The sequence below is a fragment of the Dromiciops gliroides genome, chromosome 6 (genome assembly GCF_019393635.1).
Source record: "Dromiciops gliroides isolate mDroGli1 chromosome 6, mDroGli1.pri, whole genome shotgun sequence".
In the NCBI taxonomy this organism is placed as follows: Eukaryota; Metazoa; Chordata; class Mammalia; order Microbiotheria; family Microbiotheriidae; genus Dromiciops; species Dromiciops gliroides.
This window is the reverse complement of record NC_057866.1, coordinates 265,033,394-265,059,416: the sequence shown is the minus strand read 5'-3', so window position 1 is coordinate 265,059,416 and position 26,023 is coordinate 265,033,394. Positions and strand designations below refer to the sequence as shown.

General features: G+C 39.8%; 1 protein-coding gene and 1 pseudogene across 1 annotated transcript; one reads left to right on the top strand and one right to left on the bottom strand.

Annotated features, from left to right (window-relative positions):
- Positions 1-237: 237 nt before the first annotated feature.
- On the top strand, positions 238-25,981 carry SLC25A31 (solute carrier family 25 member 31). The gene is made up of 6 exons (XM_043973139.1): positions 238-482; positions 14,250-14,377; positions 17,041-17,158; positions 18,690-18,844; positions 20,519-20,644; positions 25,567-25,981. The coding sequence occupies exons 1-6, from the start codon at positions 242-244 to the stop codon at positions 25,762-25,764; spliced, it is 966 nt and encodes a 321-aa protein (XP_043829074.1). The 5' UTR covers positions 238-241; the 3' UTR covers positions 25,765-25,981.
- Positions 18,207-18,306, bottom strand: LOC122733092 (annotated as a pseudogene).
- Positions 25,982-26,023: the final 42 nt, after the last annotated feature.

Sequence of the window (26,023 nt, the reverse complement as noted above, 5' to 3'; positions counted from 1 at the left end):
TCGCGCCAGGCCCGCGCAAGTGCGTGCGTGCAGGGCCGCACGGCACGTGGCTCCCGCGACGTCAAAGCGAGGCGGACGGTTGGAGGCGCCTGCGCGGCGCAGCCGGGCCGTCCTGTGCGCATGCGCGGCCCGCTCCCGCCGCACCACGCGCCTCCTTCCCGCCCAGGCGAGAGGAGAGGCCGTTTTCGTCCGCGCCTCCGCCGCCCGGCCGCCCCGCCGAGCCCCGGAGCCCCGCCGAGCCATGGTGGCCAAGCGCAAGGGCCAGGGTGAGCCCGATAAGCAGCAGCAGCTGCTGGACTTGGGGTCCTTCGGCAAGGACCTCCTGGCCGGCGGCATCGCGGCCGCCGTGTCCAAGACGGCGGTGGCGCCCATCGAGCGCGTGAAGCTGCTGCTGCAGGTGCAGGCGTCGTCCAAGCAGATCAGCCCCGAGGCGCAGTACAAGGGCATCGTGGACTGCTTCGTGCGCATCCCGCGCGAGCAGGGTACGGGCGTGGGGCAGGGGACGGGGGGCGTTGGGGCCGCCCCCACGTGTGCACCGGGGGCAAGGCCAGTAGGTCGCCGCGAAGCCAGGGTCGTGGGACCCCCCTTAGTTTGCAAAAGAGGAAACAGGAAGGGGAACGAACTTGGGATCCCAGGGGACCTCTGCTTTTAGAGGAAGCTCGGCGGATAAATAGGGCGCAGAGCCGCGTCTTTCTGAGTTCAGATCTGACCTCAGGCTAACCGTGCGACCCTGGGCCAGTCACTGCACCCTGTTTGAGGTGAGGAGGGGAAGCCTTCCGGGCCTGGGGACAGTCGGGGCAAAGGCTCGTGGGCTGGAGAGAGGAACAGCAGGAAGGCTGCTGTTACTAGGTCACGTGTGAGAAGCCTGGCAAGGCAGGGAGACCCAGAAATGCCCACTAGGAGCCTTTCTATCGGATGGCAGAAGTTAAGAGGAGTCTGGAGGGGCGGTGTGACAACGCTTTAGGAAGATCCCGTTGGCAGCCGAGTAGAGGTTGGTTTGGAGGCGTGTCCAAGGCAGGATTTGAACTCGGGTCTTCTAGACCAACAGTTCTGCGTTCTGTTTGAGGTTTTGAACCAAAGTTGACTAGGAGGGGGTGCTCTGGACAGTGTTCGGAAGAGAAGTGGTTTGAGCGGAGGGAGGAGTTCTCCTTTGGACGAATGCAGGACCATACAGTTCCAAATGTCCAATAAAACAGTTGATGGGGGGGCGGCTAGGTGGCGCAGTGGATAAAGTACCGACCCTGGATTCAGGAGTACCTGAGTTCAAATCCAGCCTCAGACACTTGACACTTACTAGCTGTGTGACCCTGGGCAAGTCACTTAACCCCCATTGCCTCGCAAAAATAAATAAATAAATAAAACAGTTGATGGGGTGGGACCGGAGCCCACGAGCGGGTCCAAGAGTCATCTGATTAAAGAAGATAATTGACCCTGTAGAAGCTGACGTGACAGAAGAGAAGAGGGCACATGAATGAAGGGGGGCGGGGGTGGGGAGCAGTGGTCAGAGGGAACCAAGAGCAATCAGCGTCTCAGAAAACAGAGGAGAAGGTATTATCTGGATCAGATGCTACAGAGAGGATGAGAAGGGTAAGGAATGAGAAGAGAGGCCTTTAGACTTGTCCATTAAGGGCTGATTGGTAACTTGGAAGAGGGCAGCGATGGTGGCCGGGCCTGTCTGCTGGAGAAAACAGGAGGAGCTGGCATCAAGGGTTGGAGGCTTGGATCTCGCAAAAAGAAGTTACCCCGAACATCAGACTTGAATGAAGGAGATGGGGAATGATTGGGGGAGGGGGACAGTGTAAAATGAGAAAAAGGGGAGAAGATCAAGTTCTTGGTGAATGACCTCAATTTTTTCAGTCAAATATGAGATGAAGTGAGGTTCTCGGTTAAGAAGGTGGGTGCAGGGGTAGCTAGGTGGCACAGTGGATAGAACACAGGCCCTGGATTCAGGAGGACCTGAGTTCAAATCTGGCCTCAGACACTTGACACTTACTAGCTGCAAGACCCTGGGCAAGTCACTTAACCCCAGTTGCCTCACCAAAAAAAAAAAAAAGAAGAAGAAGGTGGGTGCAGGGGTGTGGCTAGGAAGCTTGAGGAGAAAAGAGCAGGTGTGTAGTAAGTGGTAGGTACAAGTCTTCAACCCAGATCTTCCAGATAGGAGGTTGGAAAGGACCTTCACAGTCCTCTCTAGTCCCCCCCCCCCCTTTTGTAGGTAAAGGCCCAGAACTACACAAAGTAGGTGGAGTGGTGACTTGCTTGGGCTTGCAGTGACAAAGCCAGGATTCGGTCCCAAATCCTCAGATTCCAGACCAACTGCTCCTTTTTCTTTTCTTTTTTTTTTTTTTGCTCCTTTTTCTTAAAGGATCCCTTCCTTTTACAGAGAGGGAGACAAAAAGTATGTGACATGGTGTGTTGAAAAAACAACCTGAAAAAGAAAAAACTTTTAAAAGAAAAAACAACCTAATTTGGTTTTAAGAGACCTGACTTCTGCTACTCCTTGTATGGCCTCAGGAAAGTTACTTAATTTTATTGGGCGTCCTTTTCCTTGCATGTAAAATAAAGGGGGTAGATTAGTGTGAACAGCCATGGTTCTTAATCTGAGGTCAGTAAACTTGTTCTTTTAATAATTGTGTTAATAATATTTCAATGTATTTTGTCCCCTTTGTATCCTGTATATTGTATGCATTTAATTTTTTAAGTTTTTTTTTCTTTTAAGCCACCATCCAGCAATTAAAAAAAAAAACCCTCTGTACACATCTGCCCAGTCTGGGAAAACAAATTCCTTCATTAGCCATGTCCAAAAATGTATGATTTGTTATATGTTTTATGTTCACCACCTGTCAGGAAGTGCCATGTTTCATTTTCATTCTTTTGGACTTTTATCATTGTATTGATCAGAGTTCTCAAGTCTTTCAAAGTTATTTATTTCTCTAATGTTCTTACACAAATTGTTCTCTTCTGCTCACTTTACTCTGCATCAGTTTATAAAGGTTTTCCCAGTTTCCTATAAATTGTATATTTCATTTATTTCTTTTTTGTTTTGTTTTGTTTGTTTTGGGTTTGGGGGGGGGGGGCAATGAGGGTTAAGTGACTTGCCCAGGGTCACAGAGCTATTAAGTGTCAAGTGTCTGAGGTCATATATGAACTCAGGTCCTCCTGAATCCAGGGCTGGTACTTTATCCACTGTGCCACTGTGAGAATTCCAATTCTCCCCTACTGGGAGAGATATTGCAGGGAAGCTCCACCATGAGGAGAAAACATGTGACTTGGAAACCATGTGACTTTAGCATCTGGAAGTTGCCTGGCATCAGGAAGTTACATCTATAGAACCACCTGTGGGACCTGTCAATCAGAGCTACCCACCAATTAGCTTGGAGCTCTGTGTGTGTGTATGGCCCTGTTTCCAGTTTCACAAGGGGGATTCTGGGAGAAGCCCCTGAGGAGGGGTCTTTTGGGTTCCTGACCTCAGCTTTCCGGGTTGGATGCTGGGGTCTATTAGATAGTTAGAGGAAGTTTGCCTTTTACCTCTCTCTCTCCTCACCAACTTCTGATGCACTTTAATAAATACTTAAAAGTCGAAACTCTTGCTAAAGCTTCTAATTTAAGGTGACCACTCATTAGATTTTAGATATCATAGCTAGAATTTTAGGCCCCTTACACCACCTAGCTGCCCCCATTTCATTTATTTCTTATGAAATAATATTCCATTACATTCACATAGCACAGCTAGGTTAGCTCTTCCCCAGCAGGAGGACACCCCTCCCCCTTAGTTTCCAGTTTGGGGTTGCTACTAAAAGCTGCTTTAAATTTTTTTGTAAAAATAAACCATTTTCTTTTCTTTGCTTGGGCACATGGGCCTAGTAATGGTACAACTTGGTCATAGGGTCTGGCAACTTTTCTGGTTGAGAGGTGTTGACTGCTCTATGCTTTTCCCAGTAGTTTTTGTCAGTCAGTCTTTCCTTCATTGACTGGGGTCTTTGGATTTATTAACACAGTACTACTGTGTACGCTTCTGTACATAATCTTGTGAGAGATAGGTGGGGAACAGTGTGTTTTTCTCAAATTGTATTAAGGGCTTATCCTGTTTTTGTTACTTAACTTTAGGAACAACATCGTCCTGTTTCTTTATTGTAACTTTAGGGATACCTGCATCTTGTTTTTGTTTTGTTTTTATCTAACTTTCCCTCCCCTGTTCTCTGATTGGGTTAGATGTCCTGTGTAGATTGTAGTCTCAACGACCAGCCAATAGAAGTCAGACAGGTGGGAGGGGGGGTTGCATTAAGAATGTGTATATAGGGGCAGCTAGGTGGTACAGTGGTTAAAGCACCAGCCCTGGATTCAGAAGTACCTGAGTTCATGGGGCAGCTAGATGGCGCAGTGGATAGAGCACTGGCCCTGGATTCAGGAGTACCTGAGTTCAAATCTGACCTCAGACACTTAACACTTACTAGCTGTGTGACCCTGGGCAAGTCACTTAACCCCAATTGCCTTACTAAAAAAAAAAAAAAGGGAAGAAGTACCTGAGTTCAAATCCGTCCTCAGACACTTGACACTTACTAGCTATGTGACCCTGGGCAAGTCACTTAACCCTCACTGCCCCCCCCCCCCCAAAAAGTGTATATAAGGTTTACTTCTGAGCTTGTGTGGGGCACTTGCCATATTCGGGTTTGTGCCCTTTCTCGAGAAAGAAAGAAATTTTGTTTTCTTTTCTACTTTCACTCTTTGACTCCAGGTATTTATTTTGAGTAGGTGGTCATTTTGTCCCACTCACTCTGATCTGGTTTGTTGTTGTTTGTTTTACTAGCACCAAAATTTTTTTTAACATGATCTGAGATTTGGTACTGATAGAGACCTGCTTCCTTCCCACTTTTCTTCAAGATTCTAGATATTTTGTTCCTCCATATCAGTTTGATAATTGTGTTTTCTTCGGCTCTAAAATGTTGATCTGGGAATTTGGCATAGCGCTGAGTAAATTCATTTTTGTATTATTGTCGTTTTTATTATATTGGCTACCCATGAGGAATTAATGTTGCTCCAATTATTTAAGCCCATTTTTATTTCTGCTAAGTTTTATCATTAGATTCATATAGTTCCTAGGTGAATCAGTACACACACTCCCAAATATTTCATAGCTTCAGTAGCTTTGTTGATTTTCCAAGGGATCGCTGATAGTTTGTTTATGTTGATTCCTCTTATATCCTGCAACTTTGCTCAAGTTATTCATTAGTTTAATTAGTTTTAGTTGACTCTAAGGTTCTCTGAACACACTATCATATATATCATCTGCAAAAAGTGATTGTTTCTTTCTTCCTTGCCTGTGTTTATTTCCTCCATTTCTCTTTGTTGTCTTATTGCTATAGCCAACATTTCTAGCACAACATTAGAGTGTGATAATGAGCATCCTTGCTTTCCTCCCATCTTAACAGAAAGGCCTCTGACTTTTCTCCATTACATATGATGTTTATGTTTGGATTCAGATGAATACTATTTATTATATAAAGCCAAGGCCCGGTCCTATAATTTCTAGAGTTTTTCATGAAAATGAATGCTAGATTTCATTAGAATCCTTTTAAGCATCTATTCATAGCCTATGTTTTTTATTATTTATATTAACATAGTTTATGTTTTCATAGTCATCTTTATTTGCATCTACTCTATATTCCTGGTATACATCTATCCTAGTCATAGTGAATAATCTTTCTAATTTGTTGTATCCTACTTGCTAATACTTTATCTAGAATGTTTGCATTTAGTTAGGCAAGATAGTTTCTAATAGTTTTATTTTATCTTCATTGATTGTGAATTCACCTTTTTTATTCTTGACACTGGTAATTGGTTTTCTTTTTTTTTTTTTAAGTTAAATTAGCCAATGGTTTATCTACTTTATTTTCAAACAGCTTCTAGTTTTGTTTTTAGTTCAGTGGGTTTTTTAAAAAAAACTTTAATTTTTAATCTCTCCTTTGATTTTTTTCAGGATTTCTATTTTAATGTTTAATTAGGAGTTCTTCATTTGGGGGGGGGGGAAGATTAACTTAAAAAGCTAACTCTTAAGTTCCATGTCCAACTTGTTGATCTTCTCTTTCTCTCTTTTATTTGATGTAAGCATTTAGAGAATAAAATTTCCCCTAGGTACTGCTTTGGCTGGATCCCACAAATTTTGGTATATTGTCTCATTGTTGTCATTATCTTTAATGAAATTATTGATTTTTTTCTATGATTTGTTCTTTGGCTCACCCATTCATTAAGTTTAAGTTATTTAGTTTCCAATTAGTTTTTCATCTGTGCTTCAAAGGCCTTTTATTGAATGTAATTTTATTAAATCATGGTTAGAGGATGCATTTAATATTTCTGCTTTTCTGCATGTGTTTATGAGATTTTTATGCCCTAATACATGGTCAATTTTTCCCATTAAGTAATTGTGTAGAACTGTGCTCTCCTATTTTTTAAAAGTTCTTTCAAGTCCTTAACATCTTTCATGTTTATCTTTTGGTTAGATTTGTCTAAGTCTAAAAAGGGTACATTAAGGTCTCCCAGTGTTATAGGTTTACTATTTCTTCCACAATTTGATTAGTCTTTCCTTTAAGTATTTAATTTGTAAGTATGTGTACCATATACATCATTTATAACTTCTTTTATGCATTTAAAAACATTCTGAGAAGGGGTTTATAGCCTGCCTTTAAAAGGTTGCCAAAGCATTTGATGACAACCCCGCTAAAAAAGGACTTTTTTTTTGTAGTTCTAGAATGTTATGGTTCTTCTATCAGAAAGAATGAATAATAGGGGGATAGTATAAGAAATAGAACGGTATAGTATAGAAAGAGGAGGTTAGGTAACTCACTGCTACTCTCTTGATTCTTTCCTCCTCCATCAAAGGAAGGGATTGACTAGCAGGAAGTGCCCTCTTTTAGTTTATGGCACTGTATAAATTCATGCAGTCATAAGTGGCCAGACCAGAACTCAGACCCAAGTTCTTAACTTTAAACTCCCAGCCCATAAGAGAATGCTCTCTGTTCTCCAAAGGACCCAAGGGAACAATAATCAGGCCCACTGCTAGAGACCCCTTCTTCCCCCTCCCCCTTTTATGAGTACCTTCTCAGAAGATTTCTTAGCCCTCCCCCAGGACTCCCAATGAATGAGTGAATCAGTAAATATGTATCAAGTCCTTAGTATCTGCCAAGCACAGTGCTGACCTCCTGGAGGGTTCAGCAGCAGGTTGGATAGTGAGGCCTAGAGGCCATTAGGGGGCTGCTGCTGGGTAAGCCCTGGGGGTCTGGAGGGCTTTGTGAAGTCGGGAGGATTCAGCAGCAAGGCAGGGGGCAAAATGATGAGCTAATCCCCTTTTCCACGAGTGAGTGTGCATACTGCTTAACCCCTCTTAAAAAGGGGGGCGGGAAGGGGGCAGCTAGGTGGCACAGTGGATAGAGCACAGGCCCTGGATTCAGGAGGACCTGAGTTCAAATCCGGCCTCAGACACTTGACACTTACTAGCTTGACCCTGGGCAAGTCACTTAACCCTCATTGCCCCGAAAATAAATACATACATACATACATACATACATACATACATACATACATACATAGAGGAAAGGGAAGCATTCCTCCACTGCTGCTGGGTATACATACACACAGTACCCCAGTCACAATATTACTGCCGCTGTCCCCCAAACAGGGCCAAGCTTTTGCCCTAGCCCCCCAAGCAGGAGAAAGTGGCCTTGAACATGACGCATTGTAGCTGTCCTCTTCTGGCAGCCACAATCTCACCAGGAGGTAGTTGGTGATTTTTCACTGAAGTAATTCACTCAGTTCACCTGGGCTTGCACCCATGTCACTTAGCTTCTTTCAGTGTTGTACTTTCCCCTCCAAGGTAACATAGAGATTGCATTTATCTGATAACTATAAGTAAGTGAATGAACTTTCTCAGTGTTTGAAAATTGTCTCTTTAAACATTGTTGTTACTATTATTAAAACCATTTTGGATGGAAATTTTATCAAACAGTAGTGGTGAAAATGGACATCCTTGTTGAACTCTGATCTTCTTGGAAATACCTCTAATTTATTCCCATTACATATAATGCTAGTACTTAAATTTGGGGGAGGGGAGGGGTAGGGTCAATTTTTATTCTATCTTATGTTTCTAATATCATCGCCATAATCCCTAGTATCCCTCTTCCTACCTATCTCAGAAAGCCATCTCATATAACAAACGGTATTTTTTAGGAAAAAGAAATCGGCACAACTGAATAACACTGAAAATAACATGAAAACGTGTGGATTGTGTAACACCAACTATCTATCAAGGGTAAGGGGTGGGGGTGGGGGTGGGTGTATCCTCCCCATCTCTTCATTCAAATCCTGATGGATCTTTATAATCTTGTTACATTTACTTTTTGTGTGTAGTTCTTTCCATTTACATTGTTGTGGTTACTGTATGTCATGGGGTTTGTTTGTTTTGGGCTCTGCTTGTTTTGTTCTGCTTTGATTCATATAAATCTCTCCATGCTTCTCTGTATTAATCATGTATATCATTTCTTATAGCTCAGTAATATTCCATTACATTCATGTGCCACAGTTTGTTTAGCCATTCCCTAATTAATAGGCATGTACTTTGTTTCTAGTTCTGAGCTATTTTGGAGTATATGGGGACTCATTTCTTATCAACAGCTTCCTTAAGGTATAAACCCAGTAATGGAGTCTCTGGTTCAAAGGGTATAGACATTTTTAGTCACTTGAGTTGCTTAATTCCATATTGCTTTCCAAAATGGTTTTACTATTATTTCCCAACTCCAAAAACAATGTATTAGGGTGCCTATTGTTCCACAACCCCTCCAACTTTGACTATTGCCATTTTTAAAAAATCGTTTTTGCCAGTTTGGAAGGTATGAAGAAAAACCTTAGGGTTGTTTTGTTTTTCATTTCTCTTATTATTAGTGATTTGGAACATTCTTTTATGTGGTTCTGGGCACTTTTAAATCCTTTTGAGAACTGCTTGTTAAATTCTTTTAACCACTTTTCCATTGGGAAATGACTAGTCACTTATGTGTGTATGTATGTATGTGTGTATATGTATGCATAGAAATTGTTTGTATATCCTAAAAATACCAAACCTTTATCAGAGAAACTCGGTCCAAAGATTTTTTTTTTCCCATTCAACCACTTCCCTTTTTATCCAGGTCCATTAATTTTGTCTTTGTAGAAACTTATTTCAAATAGTTATTTATTTTATCTCTTGTTATTGCCTTCTATCTCTTATTTGGTTAAGAATACATCTCCTATGCATAGCAGTGAGAGATATATTGTTTGCATTATCTTCTAATTTTTTTATATAGTGTAATCTTTAATATTAAGGTCATGTATCCATTTAGAATGCATTGTGTGATATGGTATAAGATGTTGGTCTAAGTCTTGTTTCTGCCAGAATGTTTTCCTGTTTTCCTGGCAGTTTTTGTCAAAGGTTTTTTTTAGGCAGTTTGTGTTTTCCATTTTACCAAACACTGGGTTATTATTAAGTTCTGTTTCTGAGTCTCCCTTGTCTAGTCTGTTCCATTGATCTCTCCTCTTTAACCAACACTAGATGGTTTTGATGACTTTTGAGGTCTAGAAGTGCTGTTCACACCCCTTTATCCTCACTTCTTTTCATCATTGACATTCTAGTTCTTTTGTTTTTCCAAATGAATTTTGTTATTTCATCAAATTCTATAAAATATCCCCTTAGTAATTTGATTGGTGTGCTGGTGCTTAGTTTTAGACAGATTAAGGAAGTACCTTTATTCGTATGTTTTGCCACTTTATTTTTAAACAAATGGTTATATTTTGTCAGATGCTTTTTCTGCATCTTTTGGTATAATTGTATGGTTCTTTTTGTTATTAGGGGAATGGAATATGCATTTATTAAACACCTACTGTGCATCAGGCTTTGTGCTAAGCACTTTTTATACATATTATGTCATTTGATCCTAACAACAACCCTGAGAGGCAGGTGGTGTTATTCCTATTTTGCAGTTTAAGAAGTTGAGACAGACAGAAAAGTGATTTGCTTATGAGCGTGCAACTAGTAAGCCCCGGGACCAAATTTTAACTTAGGACTAATGATCTTAGGTCTAGTGCTTTATTTTCTGATCCACTATTAATATGACCAATTGTGGGCAGTGGATAGAGCACCGGCCCTGGATTCAGGAGGACCCGAGTTCAAATCTGGCCTCAGACACTTTACGTACTTACTATCTGTGTGACCCTGGGCAAGTCACTTAACCCAATTGCCTCACCAAAAAACCAAAAATAAACAAAAATAAAAATATGACCAATTGTGTTTATAGTTTTGCTAATATTGAACCAACCCAGCATTCCTGATGAAAAGTACATCCAGATCATAGCATAGATTTTGCCGTAGCCTCTTTGCTAATATTTTATTTAACATTTTGTGTCAGTGCTCATTGGGGACATTGCTAATGATGATCAGTAGCAGAGGTTGGGGAGTTAGGTAGCACAGTAGTACCAGGCTTGGAGTCAAGTCAGGAAGACTCTTTGAGTTCAAATGCAGTCTCAGACACGAGCTATGTGACCCTGGGCAAGTTACTTGACCCTGTTTGCCTCAGTTTCCTCATCTGTAAAATGATCTGGAGAAGGAAATGGCAGGCCATTCCAGTATCTCTGCCAAGAAAACCCCAACAGAAGTTATGAAGACCCAGATTCAACTGAATAACAACAAAGCAGGGGTTGGCAGAAATTGCATCTGGAGGACAGTTCTGGCCTGTGCCTGTTTTTGTGTAGCCCATGAGCTAAGAATGGTTTTTAACTTTTTTTAATAGTTGGGAGAAAATCCTGTTTGAAAGGAATAGCAAGTTGTATATAATGGATCTGCAAATTCAGGTGCAATCCTCTGTTTCTCTATTCTGCTTTGTTATAGAAATGCTTGTTTTATTTCTTAAGTTCAGAATAAAATAACTTTTTTTAAAAGGTTTAAGAAAATCAAAAGCATTTCATAGGCCATAAAGTTTTACTGGAAGACAACCTTGCTCATTTAATTTACATGTTGTCTATGGCTATTTTCAAGCTACAACAGAAGTCAAGTAGATATATTTAGCACTCAAATCATAGTGATGCAGTTTTAAAACTCTGCAGTGCCATGCATGTAGATGTACTGCAACATTTTATTAAGATTTTTTTATTACCAGTGCATGTCCATCATGTCACAACAGGAAAAGAGGAAGGGCAAAAAGTTTTATTATAGTTTTTCCAGGTGATGGCAAAGACTGAAATTTTTCTAAATGAGAAGAACCACTCTACCACTTTGATTGAACTTGGAAAGATGAGTCTTCCTGACTCCAGGCCCTGTACCCTATCTGCTGTTCCACATAGCTGCCCACTATGTTTATAGTTTTCCCAGTAATCAGTCGACTCTAAATCACTGGTATAAATTGATCCTGATCCTAGGGTACAATCTCTTTAGTATCTTATTGTAGTCTCTACAAATACTTGATTAATTTTGTATTGATACTCACTAGAGATACTGGTCTGTGGATTTCTTTGTTTCATGTTGTCCTAGTTTAGGTATTATTATCAGATCTATGCCCTAGAAAAAGTTTAATAGGATCGCTTCTTATGTATCCAAACAATTTATATAATAATGGAATTATTTATTCTTCTATTCTTTTTCTTACCATTTCTTATTCTATTATTATTTAATATGATTTGTTTGTTCATCCATCTTGGTTTTGGCAATTTTTTTCTTGGGGCAGGTTACTTTATGACTTTTTTCCATTTTTGTTGTTGCTTGGGTTATATAAATGCCTTATCATTTTGTTCTGTACTCTAGGTATTTTATATTTAATAAATATTCATCCACTTCATTGAAGTTAACAGTTTTATTAGTAAGGTATAATTATGTGACGTAGTTTGTAACAATTTTCCTTATTTTATCTTAATTTGTTCTGAATTTCCTTTTTAATATTAACATTGTTTTCCCTCTTTTAAAATCATTTTAGCTAATTTATATTATTAAAAGTAATAGCTCATAGTTTTATCACTTTGATTTTTTAAATTTCTATTTTTATGCTTACTTGGGGAGTTTAAAAAATACTTTTGCTTTTAAATTATTTTTTTAATTCCATGCCCTAGTCATTGATTTGTTCTTTTTCTCCTTTGATGATGAAATTATTTAGAGACATAATTTTTTTTCCCTAAGGGCTGCTCTGACTTCCTTCCAAATGTATTGGTATAAGTGTTGTCTAATTGTTGTCATTTTATCTAATTATCTGTTGTTGCTAATTTTTGTTCTTTGACCCATCGATTTTTTAAAAAATTTATTTGTTAATTTATGGAATAAAACAGCCATGCCCATAACATAGTATAATAAAAAGATGATTGCACGTGCAACTGCAAATCTGTTGCAAATCTACGGCTTGTTATTCCTTTAAAATATATAATAAAGTTATCATGTAAGTTACTTTTCCTCCTTTTTCTTCCCTACCCCACCCTACACATGGCTACCATTAGACATAAACATGTAGGTGTGTTTATAAAATCATTCCTTGCTGGAAGTACAAAGAAGGAAAGTGTGATCGTTGAGAGCCATGTACTCCGCAGCACAGGGACAAGACATTCTCTCTCTCAGCCCTGGCCATTTTCACTGGGAGTTGAATGCTCTCCTCTCTGCCTCCCGGCTTTCTCCAGGGTTAAGTACAGTGCCTGGCACACAGGAGACTTAAGAAATGTTAATAAATGTTGTTGATTGACTGACTCTGGAAGGAGCCCACCTGCCTACCGCTCACCTGCCCTCCCAAGGACTTCCAGACCAAAGTATGCTCCTGGGCACCATTCATTCCCCATGTGTTGTCTCCCCCATTAGCATCTGCTCTGGAGCTGAGCTCTGGAGTGTTTGGCTTCATATCCCCTCTGCTAGCAGACACCAAGTTTTTAATCAGTGCTTTCATCTGTTGATTCATTCCTAGGGACAAAATATCATCATAGCAGGAACAGACCATTTCTTAAAGGGATTTTGTTTTTCTTTTCTGGTTTCTGCTGTGCTTTTTTAGTTGGAGGGAGGGAGAGGACATAGCAATAGGGTTTCCAAAAAAGAAAGGCACACTGAATGGAGATGCACAACTTCATGTCTGTTTTTCTGTTCTACTTTGTATATGGGAATGCTCATTTTATTTGGTGTTTAAGTTCAGAATTTTTAAAAGAAAATTAATTTTTTAAAAAATGGAGTCAAAGCACATGACAAGGAAGTCCAGTAGATCAGGGATTCACCTGATCATTCCATTATAGAAAGGGCCTACATACATCAAAATTGCTCTCAGAGCACTTTTTGTAGTAGCAAAGAACTAGGAACAAATTAAATGACCATTGATTGGACAATGGCTAAGTAAATGGTGATACATAGAATGTCGCTGTTCTATAAGTAATGATTAGTCTGGGGAGGCTTATGTGTACTAATGCATCGTGAAGTAAGCAGAACAAGCAATACAACATACACAGTGACTACAGCTACGTAAGCGGAAAAAACAGTACAGCGAAAAGAAAACCCCAAACTGAATGCCGTGAAATTATAATGGCCAAGCTCAGCCCCAAAGGGGAGAAATGAGACTCTTGGTGTGGCGCACTGCCTGGTTAATTCTCCTGGACTTTTGTTTTTCTTGGTATAAGAGATGGCCCTCTGGAAGGAGGGTCAGAGGAGATGTATATTGGGAGATGAAGGTGATGGAAAATTATATAAAGTCAGGAAATGGAATCATTTAAGATTTTTAAAATGAAAAAGTAAAGGGAAAAGTATCCCTTTTCTCTTCCCTCTCCCCCAAGTGAGGAATGGAATAAAAACTGTCATATATGGTCAAGGTGATTCTCAACACACTCAGTTTACCTTGGTGTTCACTTAGAAAGTTCCGTTCCTTTCATCATGTAATTCTCTGATAATTTCTAGAATATAGGGATTGGAATACTTTTATGCCATAGCCAGGATATTGGCTCTGTAGAGTATTTCTGGAGACCCAATTGTTCCAGTAAATTCACCTCCATGGAACGTGGAGGTGGTGGTTTAGCATTGGATATAGAAGAAGCCTTGGTTCATATATCTACACTTTCCACAGATTTATAGATGTTCTGGATCTCTCAGTGTAATTTAACAATAAATATATTTTTCATTTTTGTTTGAAGATTGCTTGTAGTTACAGTTGAGATATTCCACATAGAACACTATCAAGGCTTTGGGATTAGTAATATAAATTTATAATTGGAATAATTTCTCTTCATAGGTTTTTTCAGTTATTGGCGCGGCAATTTGGCAAATGTTATTCGATATTTTCCAACACAAGCTCTAAACTTCGCTTTTAAGGACAAATACAAACAGATTTTCATGTCAGGAGTTAACAAAGATAAACAGGTAATTCTATTTTAATATCCCTAACATTCTTTAAAATATTTCAGATGTTTGTTAGATGTGAGATTTCATTTAGGACCTTTTTCAGTTAGCCTTGCAAAGTGAAAGTCTACATAAGAAGCTTCAGGCTTAGGAGAGAATGCTTAAATCTTGAAAGGCAAGGTTTGTTTCCAATCACATTACTTTTGTTTTTCTGTGTTATGTCACGTAATAAGCATGATGTACCAGTGTAGTATAGGGAATAGACGGGCAGGCTTAGAGCCAGGAAGACTTGGGTTCAAGTCTTGTGTCTGACACATACTATCTGTGGGACCCCAAACGAGTCCCTTCACCTCTAAATGCTTTCTGACAAGAAAAATTGCTAGCATTTATAGAGCACTTTAAAGTTTGCAACACAATTTCCATAGTTACCTCATTGATCCTCACCACAAGCCTGTGAAGTAGGAATATGAAGAAACTGAAGCCACCAAGCAAGGTTAAATGTCTGAGGCGAAATTTGAACTCAGCTCTTCCTTAGTCCAAGGTCATCACTCTCCCCACTACATGGTGACCCATGTTTTCAGGGAAGTGCCTCATCTCTATGTGCTTCATATAAAAAAATCACAGGTCCGGTCTCCCATCTCTTTCTCTGTTACAATAACTAACATTTATTATATATTCTTTATGTTATGCCAGCATTTATATGTTTAATATTTCAGGTCTTCAAAATCTTTTTTATCATAAAAGTATTTTATTATTTTCTAATTACATGTAGAAATAGTTTTCAACATTTGTTTTTATAAGATTTCTAGTTTCAAATTTTTCTCCCTCCCTCTCCCCTCCCCGAGACAACCAGTAATCTGCTGTAGGTTATATATGTACAGTCACATGAAACATATTTCTGCATTAGTCTCTTCAAATTCTTTTAACATGACTCTTAATAGTTTGTGGGTTTTTAAAAACCTAAATATAATGCTTTTATAAGTAAATTTTAAAATAAAAATTAAGTAGACTTATTTTACATTGTGTGAAAAAGTATTTTTTAAAGGCTCCATCCCAGTTACTGTAACTAAGAAGGTGCTCTTCACCCTTGCACCCCTATGAGGTTGGGGATACCTCTTTGATTGAGTTAATATCACAGGAATTTGATGCATAATGCCTTCCTGACTTTGGATTGTTAAATTTTTTTTTTTTTTAATGAGGAAATTGGGGTTAAGTGACTTGCCCAGGGTCACACAGCTAGTAAGTGTTAAGTGTCTGAGGCCGGATTTGAACTCAGGTACTCCTGAATCCAGGGCCGGTGCTCTATCCACTGTGCCATCTAGCTGCCCCAGATTGTTAAATTTTCAAAGAAAAGTTGTTAGGACCAAGTAGCAACACTTGTTTACACAAGTGTTTTATTCTATGTTTTATAAACTTTCCTATTATCGATTGCCTTAATGTTCTTTCAGCACTCAAATATATTCTGCGTCGTCATCTATCAGAATATTAAATTTAATGAGAATGACTACAGTGGAAGCTATAGTAACATGTTTCAGACCTGTCCAGTTAAAAGTAGAAGTCATAAGTAGTAGATTGAAGTTGGGATGGTGAGGCAAATTATATGGTTTGAAACATTGATGTTGTAAATTTAGAACTAGAAAAGGAACCTTCGAGTCCTTCTCTAGTCCAGCTTCCAGTTGTACAGAAGGAATCGAATAGCGTTAGGTTGGTTAGGTCATTTGTCCGAGGCAGAGACAGCCTGTGAGCTGAGGCCCTCTTCTAACCCCACTACTAGCACACATCCATCTCTCTGGCCAGGCAGCCGCCTTTACTAAAAAATCTGCTAGTGTCCAGATTGGGGAATATTAAAGTAATAGGTAAGTGGAAAATATTTCCTGGAGACAGAACTTGGTTTTGATAAATGCAAGGACGTGTATGGCATTGAGGTAGTGTAGTGGATTGAGCACAGGACCCTGGAGCCAGGAGCAGCTGGGTTCAAACATACTAACTTTGTGAAATTGAAGCTAATATTTGAAAAACGCTTTGCAGACTGGTAAAAAGCACTGTGTGAATTTTTATTATGGTTATGCCGACCTAAGTATAGACCTAGAAAGAATGAAAATCTGAGCTCTAACACCAAGTTCCTTACTACTCAGTAAATAAGTCACAGGAATTTTGCAAAGACCAAAGGAGATGGGGCTGCTAGGTGGTGCAGTAGATAGAGCACCAGCCCTGGAGTCAGGAAGACCTGAGTTCAAATGTGACCTCAGACACTTAACACTTACTAGCTGTGTGACCCTGGGCAAGTCACTTAATCCCAATTGCCTCACCAAAAAAATATATAAATAATTTTTTTTTAAAAATAAAGACCGGGGCGGCTAGGTGGCGCAGTGGATAAGCACTGGCCCTGGATTCGGGAGTTCCTGAGTTCAAATCTGGCCTCAGACACTTGACACTTACTAGCTGTGTGACCTTGGGCAAGTCACTTAACCCCCACTGCCCTGCAAAAAATATATATATAATAAAGACCAAAGGAGACAACATGTACAGCACTTTGTGAACCTTAGAGCTTTCGATAAATGTATCGTTGTTGTTTTTGTCAATATTTTATAATTATCATTTGTGTGAAAAATTAAAATGGTTAAACTTTCTTATTTTATTAATCTTTGCTTGTCCTAATTACTTTTATAATTAATACTTTTCAGTTCTGGAGGTGGTTTTTGGCTAATCTAGCTTCTGGTGGAGCCGCTGGGGCAACATCCCTGTGTGTAGTGTATCCCCTGGATTTTGCCCGAACTCGATTAGGGGCTGATATTGGAAAAGGTAAGGCATTTTGGAAAATGGCACCCTGCTTGGGAACTTGTGTGTGTGTGTTATATTTATACAGGAAATTCAGTAGAGGTAGAATTTCATGTTACCTGACATGTCTATTCCCAACCCTTATTTTAACTAACTGATTTTCCTAATAGGAGCTATTAGTATACCACCACAGAACTTGCTGGCTTTCTTTCTACCCTAAAAAAGAAGTTAAGTATGAACCAAAAACATATCAACCAACAGTACTATTTTGTAAGGCTTAACATTCTTTTGATGTTCCAATCCTGTCTTGTGAGGCCAATAGCCATATGAAAAAGAAGCCATTTATTTGGGAATAGAATTTTCACTGGAAACCAAATCTCATTGTCTGAGAGTTTTAAAATATTAATTCAGTTGAGTTTAATGTGATATACATACATACATATGTACATGCATACTTATATACATTTAATGTAAAAGTTAATGTATTATGGGTATAATTAGAATTCTATTTCAATTAACCTAATATTTAGTAATTAAAATACGTATTGAGAAAGTGTTCAGTTTTCAACATCAAAAAAGTAAAGCTATTTTGTAGACATCTTAAAAGTATTCTGAATTTCCAGTATATTAAGCAATAAATCCTTCACCTTTGGATCCATATATTTTGACTTGCAAATATTATATGAATATATTGATGAGTTTGGTAAATGTCAAGACCAAAATACGCAATAATTTAAATTTTTTGAATTAAAATGTTATGTGGATAAATTCTGTTAAGGAATTCTTTAAAATATAAACATTAAAGAGAGTTGACTTATTTTAATATGTTCTTTGTTTAGTAAAAAAAAGTTTGTAAATTATATTCCCCTTTGTACTATAATGTGATATTTGTATTGATGACTAACTATTTTATACCAACTTTTGCTGTAAATATTTGTTTGGGAAGTAAAGGTTCTTATTAAGTATTAGAACTGAGGTAAAAATTAGCTACGCAAGTTCTGTTGAAATGTGTAAGAAGTTAAAAATGTAGCATACTATATCACCCTTTGTGTGTGTGTGTGTGATATATATATAAAATATGGAACGCTTCACGAATTTGCGTGTCATCCTTGCACAGGGGCCCTGCTAATCTTCTCTGTATCGTTTAGTATATGTGCTAAAGAAGCGAGTACCATCACCCTTTTTTTTTAAGGTCTTGCTTCTGCAAGTTAGTTTTACTTGTGATAGTCCATTCCCAATTCAGTGACTACCATGTACTGTATAACACTTTGTTAGAGAACAGATTAATTTTTGATCCTCCTGTCTAAGGTTACAGCACCTTAATTTAGATTATATTTTATTACATATTAACATTTTAGATACAAGTAATTAAAATGTACTGTTAGAAATCTTAGGTTAATCCGTTCATTTTCTTTATTCACTAGATTGCTTGTTAAGTTGCAGTTCAGAAATTACAAATGTGAATTTTAAGTCCTAAACTAAGTTAAAAAGCCATTTGCCTGATTCTCATTATAGATTATGTGTTGCTTAATAAAGGAAATGTGCTTCATTTTAGGTCCTGAAGAACGGCAGTTCAAAGGTTTAGGGGACTGCATTGTCAAGATAGCAAAGTCTGATGGCATCACTGGTTTATACCAAGGGTTTGGTGTTTCTGTGCAGGGTATCATTGTGTATCGAGCCTCTTACTTTGGATCTTATGACACAATTAAGGTAATTTTCTCATTCTGTTCCTGCAATAACTTCATGTTTATAAATCGGTCTAAAAGCCACAATGAGACAAAACAGAATGTACTCAAAAAGAATCTAAGGATGGGTCACTGACATATTTTCTAGTTGCTCTAAATCAGAGGTGGCAGAACTCCTGAATGATGCCCAAACCAGATGAGATGTGATTTGGAAATGGTTGACAAAAAGTAAAATTTAAAAAAAAAATTTTAAACCCCCAAAAGTAAAATATAATATGTCATAAACTTTCCTACCTTCAGATCCAAAGGCTATTAGACAAGTCAGTACTTAGCAGGACAGATCACATGTAGAGGGAGCTACTTGCAGTGAAGTTGTTTTGGTTTTTTCCCTATTACCTCTGTGTTTAATTTGTCCATGGTATCCTCTTTTGACATAGTTAAAATTAAGTAGTTTGTCTTTTATGTGGCTTGAACCTAATATTTTAGGCTAAACAGGGAACCCTACTTATTAATATTGTTAGTTGTTTTATTTCTTAATAATAATTTGTGCACACAAAAAAGGTTTGCAAAGCACTTTACAAATATTACTTTAAATTATCCTCACAAGAACCATAGGAGGTAAATGCTGTCATGGTTCCCATTTTACAGATGAGAAAACTGAGGCAAACAGAGGTTAAGTGACTTGTCCAGGGTCCCACAGCTTGTCAGTGTGAGAGACAGGATTCGATCTCGGGTCCTGCTGACTCCAGGCCCTTCACTGTGGTGTGATGTTTAAAATCTAAATGTGTGGTCACCTTAAATTAGAAGCTTTAGCACCAGTCTTTGGGTATTAAGCATTTATTAAAGCATACCAGGTATTCACGTGGAGTTCAGAAAGTTAAGAAAAGGCCTATCTACCCTAGAGTTCCAGCCTGGTTGGGTTCTTCCTCAAGTCCTCCACCAGAGCCTGTTTCAATCACAAACTGCCCCTCAAACTGAGTGTGGAAGCTTTTTATAGGTCCGGAGCAGAGGCGGTCCTTACACACTGCTTCAAGTTGATTGGTTGAGAGTGGTCTCCTGTTGATGTCACAGTCCACAGCCTCTGAGAACACACCCTACTCAAGGCCAGCCAGGTGTGGTCCTGATTTAATCATCCTTAACTAGGTTCTCAGTCTCTCAGTCTCATCCAATTCAATCAATTCCAAACCAATCTTCAGGTGGGGCTCCTGGGCGCCTGCCAAGTCCCATTTTATCACAATGGGCCCTGTGGTGCTCCCAGCAGCCTCTTCCACTTCATTCAATGAAAGTTACAGGATCTGGCCTCCTTTGTGCCAGCTAAGGACCTTTGCTTTTTATGATAGTGATGTCAGCAGCTGCCTGAAAACTGAGCACTCTGCTCCCTCTGGCTCCAAGTGCCATTAAAGCTGCAAGCAAACTCAGGGCCACTCTCCAGAAAGGGTGGTGGTGGTGGGCACTGCTGAGCATAGCCCTCGTAGACCTCTTACTTATGTGATCCTAATCCATAGTAACAAGAGGTGGGCTTGAATTGCCCTGGCCTCCAAGCCCCTGTGCTTGGTTTATAAGGTTCACGGTTTTCTGCTGTTTGTGTGTGTAGGTCTTCATTTTACCTTTATATTTTATAAGATTTGTCCTTTGATAGGCAACTTAGGGTATTTCAGAAATTAAACCATCACTCAATATGACCTTCTTTCCTCATTAGGGTTTATTAGCAAATCCAAAGGAAACCCCATTCCTTGTGTCATTTTTAATTGCTCAAGTGGTGACTACCTGCTCTGGAATACTGTCTTATCCCTTTGACACAATCAGGAGGCGTATGATGATGCAGGTATTTGACTTTATTTTTGTTGTTGCCGTCATGAAATTAGATTAAATAGTTGAGAGGTGTTCTTTTTTTTTTTAAAACATTTTTATTCTCCCCTCCCTCCTCCCTGAGGCAATAAGCGATCAGTTACAGGTTTTACATGCACAATTATGTAAAACATTTCCATATTAGTCATTTTGTAAAAGAAAACTCTAGAAAAAAAAAGAACGAAAGTGAAAATTAGCCTGCTTCAGTCTGTATTCAATCAATATCGGTTCTTTCTCTGGAGGTGGATAGAATGCTTCATTATTAGTCGTTTGGGATTGTCTTGGATCATTGTATTGCTGAGAGTAGTTAAGTCATTCACAGTTCTTCATCAAACAATATTGTTGTCTCTGTGTACAATATTCTGGTGCTGCTCACTTCACTATACAAGTTCATACAAGTCTTTCCAGGCTTTTCTAAATCATCCTGCTTGTCATTTCTTACAGCATAGTAATATTCTATTACAATCATGTACCTACCACAGCTAGTTTAGCCATTCCCCAATTGATGGACATCACTTTGATTTCCAATTTTTAGCCACCACAAAAAGAGCTGCCATAAATATTTTTGTATAAATAAGTCCTTTTCTCTTTTTGGAAATGTCTTTGGGATATAAAGCTAGCATTGGTATTGCTGTATCAAAGAGTATGCACAGATTGATAGCCCTTTGGGCATAGTATCATATTGCTCTCCAGAGTGGTTGGATCAGTTTACAACTCCACCAACAGTGCATTAGTGTCCCAGTTTTCCCACATCCCCTCCAACTCCAACATTTTTCTGTTAACCACTCTGATAGGTGTGAGGTGGTACCTTAGAGTTGTTTTAATTTGCATCTCTCTGATCAATAGTGATTTAAAGCATTTTTTCATATAATTATAGATGGTTTAAATTTTTTTGTCTGAAAATTGCCTGTTCATATCCTTGGGGAATGACTTGTATTTTTATAAATTTGACTCAGTTCTCTATATATTTGAGAAATGAGGACTTTATCAGTTGATACTTTTTCCTTCCTAGTTTTCCTTATACTTTTGGTTCCATTGCTTTTGATTGTACAAACACTTTTTAATTCTATATAATCAAAATTATGTTTTATATTTTATAATGCTTTCTCTATTTTCTTTGCTCCTAAATTCTTCCCTTATCCATAGATTTGACAGATTCCATGCTCTCCTAATTTGCTTTATCACCCTTTTTGTGTAAATAAATCATGTACCCATTTTGACTGTATCATGATATACAGTGTGAGATGTTGGTCTATACCTAGTTGTTGGCATACTGGTTTCCATTTTTTCCACCAGTTTTTGTCAGATGATGAGTTTTTGTTCCAAAAGCTTGGATCTTTGGGTTTATCATATACTAGATTTCTATAGTCATTTATTATAGTATAATTCATACTGATCCACTGATCCATCACTCTGTTTCTTAGCCAGTACCAGATTATTTTAATTACCACTTTATAATGCAGTTTGAGATCTGGTATGGCTAGTCCAAAGCTTCTTAAACTGTGGGTCTGAATAACTGAATGTGGGGCTTATGAAAAATTTGGCAACAATAAAAAGTTATGTATCTACTTTATATACATGTGGCAAAAAAGGGTTGAGAACAGAAAAGGTTTTAAGAAGCCTTGAACTCCAAACCACTTTCTTTGATATTTTTTCATTGATTCCCTTGATATCATTGAGCTTTTGTTCTTCCAGATGAATTTTTTTTTTGAGTGAGGCAATTGGGGTTAAGTGACTTGCCCAGGGTCACACAGCCAGTAAGTGTTATGTGTCTGAGGCTGGATTTGAACTCAGGTACTCCTGACTCCAGGGCCAGTGCTCTATCCACTGCGCCACCTAGCCGCCCTCAGATGAATTTTATTATTATTTTTCCTATATCTAAAAAATAATTTTTGATAATTTGATTGGTATGACATTGAATAGACAAGATGTTCTTAAAGTTATATGCCCTAAAGTAATCAGATAGACTTGACTCAGGCCAATCTGGTAGTTTAGGTCCAAAACAGAAACAAAACAAAACATTTATAATCCATCTAACAGTTAATGGAAAGAGGTTGGATTCAGAGCAGGAAAGGGTTGTTCTAAGACCAAAGAACAGAGTCTCTGATCTTGTAAAAATACTGTTCATTCACATTTATATATTATTTTAAGATTCATAAGGTACTTGACTCAAACAACCTTCTGATGTAGGTGATGCAAGCATTATTTTCTTCACTTTACTGATAAGAAAACTGAGACTTAGGCTAAGTGATTCTCCCATGGTTACAGAATAATGGGGCCTGAATCCAGGTACTTTGATGCTAAAACCAGGGTACCATATTTGGAAGAAGCAAAATTACAAATTACCCAAATGGTGACACATGGTGACCATCAGTGGGCCATAGTGTGTTCATATTCTCAGCGGTGACTTTCAAGATGGCATTTAGGACATGTATAATTGTAAATGATCATGGGCTGGACATGCTGGCATCCCGCATCAGTGTCTGTGATGTATTAAAAAATGAGCAAGACCTCAGCCGGATTTCTAGGAGCATTGGTGTGAAGATGAACAGACGTCCCGTAAGAGAAGGCACGGAGTCATGCTTTGCATGAAAACGCAGTCCCCTGGTCGCAGAGTGGCCAAAACACAAACATCCCCTTTGCCTTGGGGTTCAGGTAGAGAGACCAGCTGAGCAGCCCGAAGCGGGCACGTGCGGTGACGAGGGCCTGGAACGATGGTGGCGACGGGGCAGAGAGAGGGCAGTGCTGGGAGCACAAAAGGCTCAGTAGCACCTGCTCCCGGACCCCACGGAGGGGAAGAAGGCAGAGGGACGTCAGGAGCTGACCTGGAGACACAGAGAAGGGCCTTTCCGGGAGAGGGCCCCAGTAGGAAAGTCTCTGGTCATTGGCCTGTGGGGAGGGATTCTCCCAAAAGGGCAGCGAAGATCCCTGCCCACAAGGAGCTTTCCATCTAAGAAGTGACAGTAAATGGCGAGAGTGCAGACTTAGAGCTGGAAGAGGCCTTAGAGGCCCCGGGGCCTAGGCCAAAGTCAGTAAGTAGCAGGTCTGAGGTTTGAACCCAGTTCTGACTCCAAAGCGACTATTCTTTGCATTTTTCTATTCAAGTCAACAATATAATAATTGACGTTTACGCAGCACTTGAGGTTTGCAGAGAGCTTTGTATACATGATCTTGTTTGAGCCTAATAATCCTGTGAGATAGCTCAGATGGCATGACGATTGTGATTTTACAGATGAGGAAACTGAGGGTCAGGAGGCAGCCCAGCCAGTGCCAGGTTGACATTTGGATTTACATTCCAGGCTTTATGGAAATTGGCATTTTGCAAATTCAGCTTTCTGGAAAGAATTTTGAAGGAAATCTATATTCCAAGAAACACGTGTGCTAACATCATTGTGCATCCTCGCTCTCTCTCCACTCCTGCACCTGCACTCTGTGCTCTGCGGCTTCCCCTCATTCCTTCCCTGGCTTGAGATCCCAAAGGGAGGAGAGAACTTTGCTCCACCCCACCCCCCTGCACATCCGGTATCTGTGTGTACTGCACACTCTTCCCCTCGTTCCAGCCGGGCCTTCACGTGGTTCACCCAGGCCCTGCATGTGCCTGCTCCTGCTCTCACTTCCCTGACCCTGGCCCCCGTGTGTCCTTGAACCGTGCGCAGCCCCCTGCCTGCCTCCCTTTCTTCCCCATGCCTGCATTACTCACAAGTAAGGATCACTGTATGGAGAGGTCTGTGGACAGTCCAGTCCACTTAAGTAAAGCAAGAACTGTCTGTGTTCACAGATTGACATTTCAGCCTTCCAGACTCTGCACTGTCGAGAGTTTGGTTATGGGGGAGAGCTGTTGAAGCTGACTGAAAGGAGAGATGCTAGGAAGGGCCAGTTGGGTTCAGCTGCGGGGATCGGGACAGGCTTCCTGAACCTTGAAGGAAGAGGGGGCTGTGTTCATGGGTAATTCATTCTGGAAACAGGAGACGCCCCGGACCGAAGCACAGAGTGAAAGGGGTGGAAGAGGCGAGGATGGAAAAGTCTAGGAAGGGAAGTCGGACCCAGGTGTTAGAGGACCTTGAATGTATATTCAGTAAACAGTGGGAGCCATCTAAGGCTTTTCAACAAAGGAACAACGTGATCAGATGGTGCATTAGGGAAGATAACATTGGAGAGGAGGTGAGAGGAAGAGACAGGGAGACCCCTTAGCAGAGGAGTGAGCCTGACCCAGAGGGAAGCCAGTGGGGAAATGAGAAAGATACAGAGGAAGGCAAGAGGTTGAGAGGGGGGAGGGGAAAAGTCTAAGTTCTAAGTCTACGTGACTAGGGAAATGATGGTACCAAAAGATGCAGAAGCGGGGGTGGGAGTGGGGTGGGGTGGGTCTTGCTTATACTTTTCCAAAGCACCTGGCAAATCCTTGTTGTTTAGTTCGCCCTGACTCTCCAAGACCCCATTTGGGGTTTTCTTGGCAGATACTGGCATGGTTTGCCATTTTCTTCTCCAGCTCATTTGATAAATGAGGAAACCGACACCAGCAGGATGAAGTGACTTGCCCAGAGTCACAAAGCTAGTAGGTGTCTGAGGCCAGATTTGAAACTCAGGAAGATGAGTTTTCCCGATTCCAGGCCCAGCCTTCTCTCCACTGTGACACCTAGCTGCTCCTACTTCCTTTTGGGGTATTTTGAAATCCTGGCAATAAATTTATACAAAACTTCACCATGATCATTATCCAGTAATCAGCAATGTGTGAATGAACTGGCTATGTTTGAAGGTCTTTCTGTACTTGAAGATAACTTGTAAAAGCTCAATATTCATAGTTTCCTTAAATGAAGCAATAACATTTCAAAAATAACATCTTGAGACAAAAGGTTTTCACTTTTATAAAGAAAGTGTTGATTGGTGTTTATTTTGCTGCAGAGTGGTGAGGCTGAGCGCCAGTACCAGGGGACCATTGACTGCTTCCTGAAGATTTACCATCAAGAAGGCGCAACGGCTTTCTTCCGAGGAGCCTTCTCCAATGTCCTGAGAGGCACAGGTGGCGCCTTAGTGCTGGTCTTGTATGATAAAATCAAAGAGCTGTTAAATATTGACATTGGAGGCAGTTCATCAGAATAATTGACATGAGTATAGAGCTTCCTTGTTTGATGTACGCATTGCAGAGCCATCATTTGTGTAATTGTTAGCTTGTTATTACCTGTATCAGTATTTTCTTAAATCACTAATTCTGTAATAAAGCTCTGGCCGTTTTCAGGGATTTAAGTCCCGTCAGTCAGATAGTTATGTATTTCTTTGCCCTCTCTCGTGAAACACTTTGCATTTTTTTCCACCAGTAGTGCATACTATTTCTATCAGTATAAAATATTTTATTTTTATT

Excerpts from the sequence above, each read along its gene's own strand:
- SLC25A31 (XM_043973139.1), top strand. The coding sequence starts at position 242 with ATGGTGGCCAAGCGCAAGGGCCAGGGTGAGCCCGATAAGCAGCAGCAG. Across the intron at positions 483-14,249 it reads GCGCATCCCGCGCGAGCAGG|GTTTTTTCAGTTATTGGCGC; the intron begins GTACGGGCGTGG and ends TTCTCTTCATAG. Across the intron at positions 17,159-18,689 it reads AGGGGCTGATATTGGAAAAG|GTCCTGAAGAACGGCAGTTC; the intron begins GTAAGGCATTTT and ends GCTTCATTTTAG.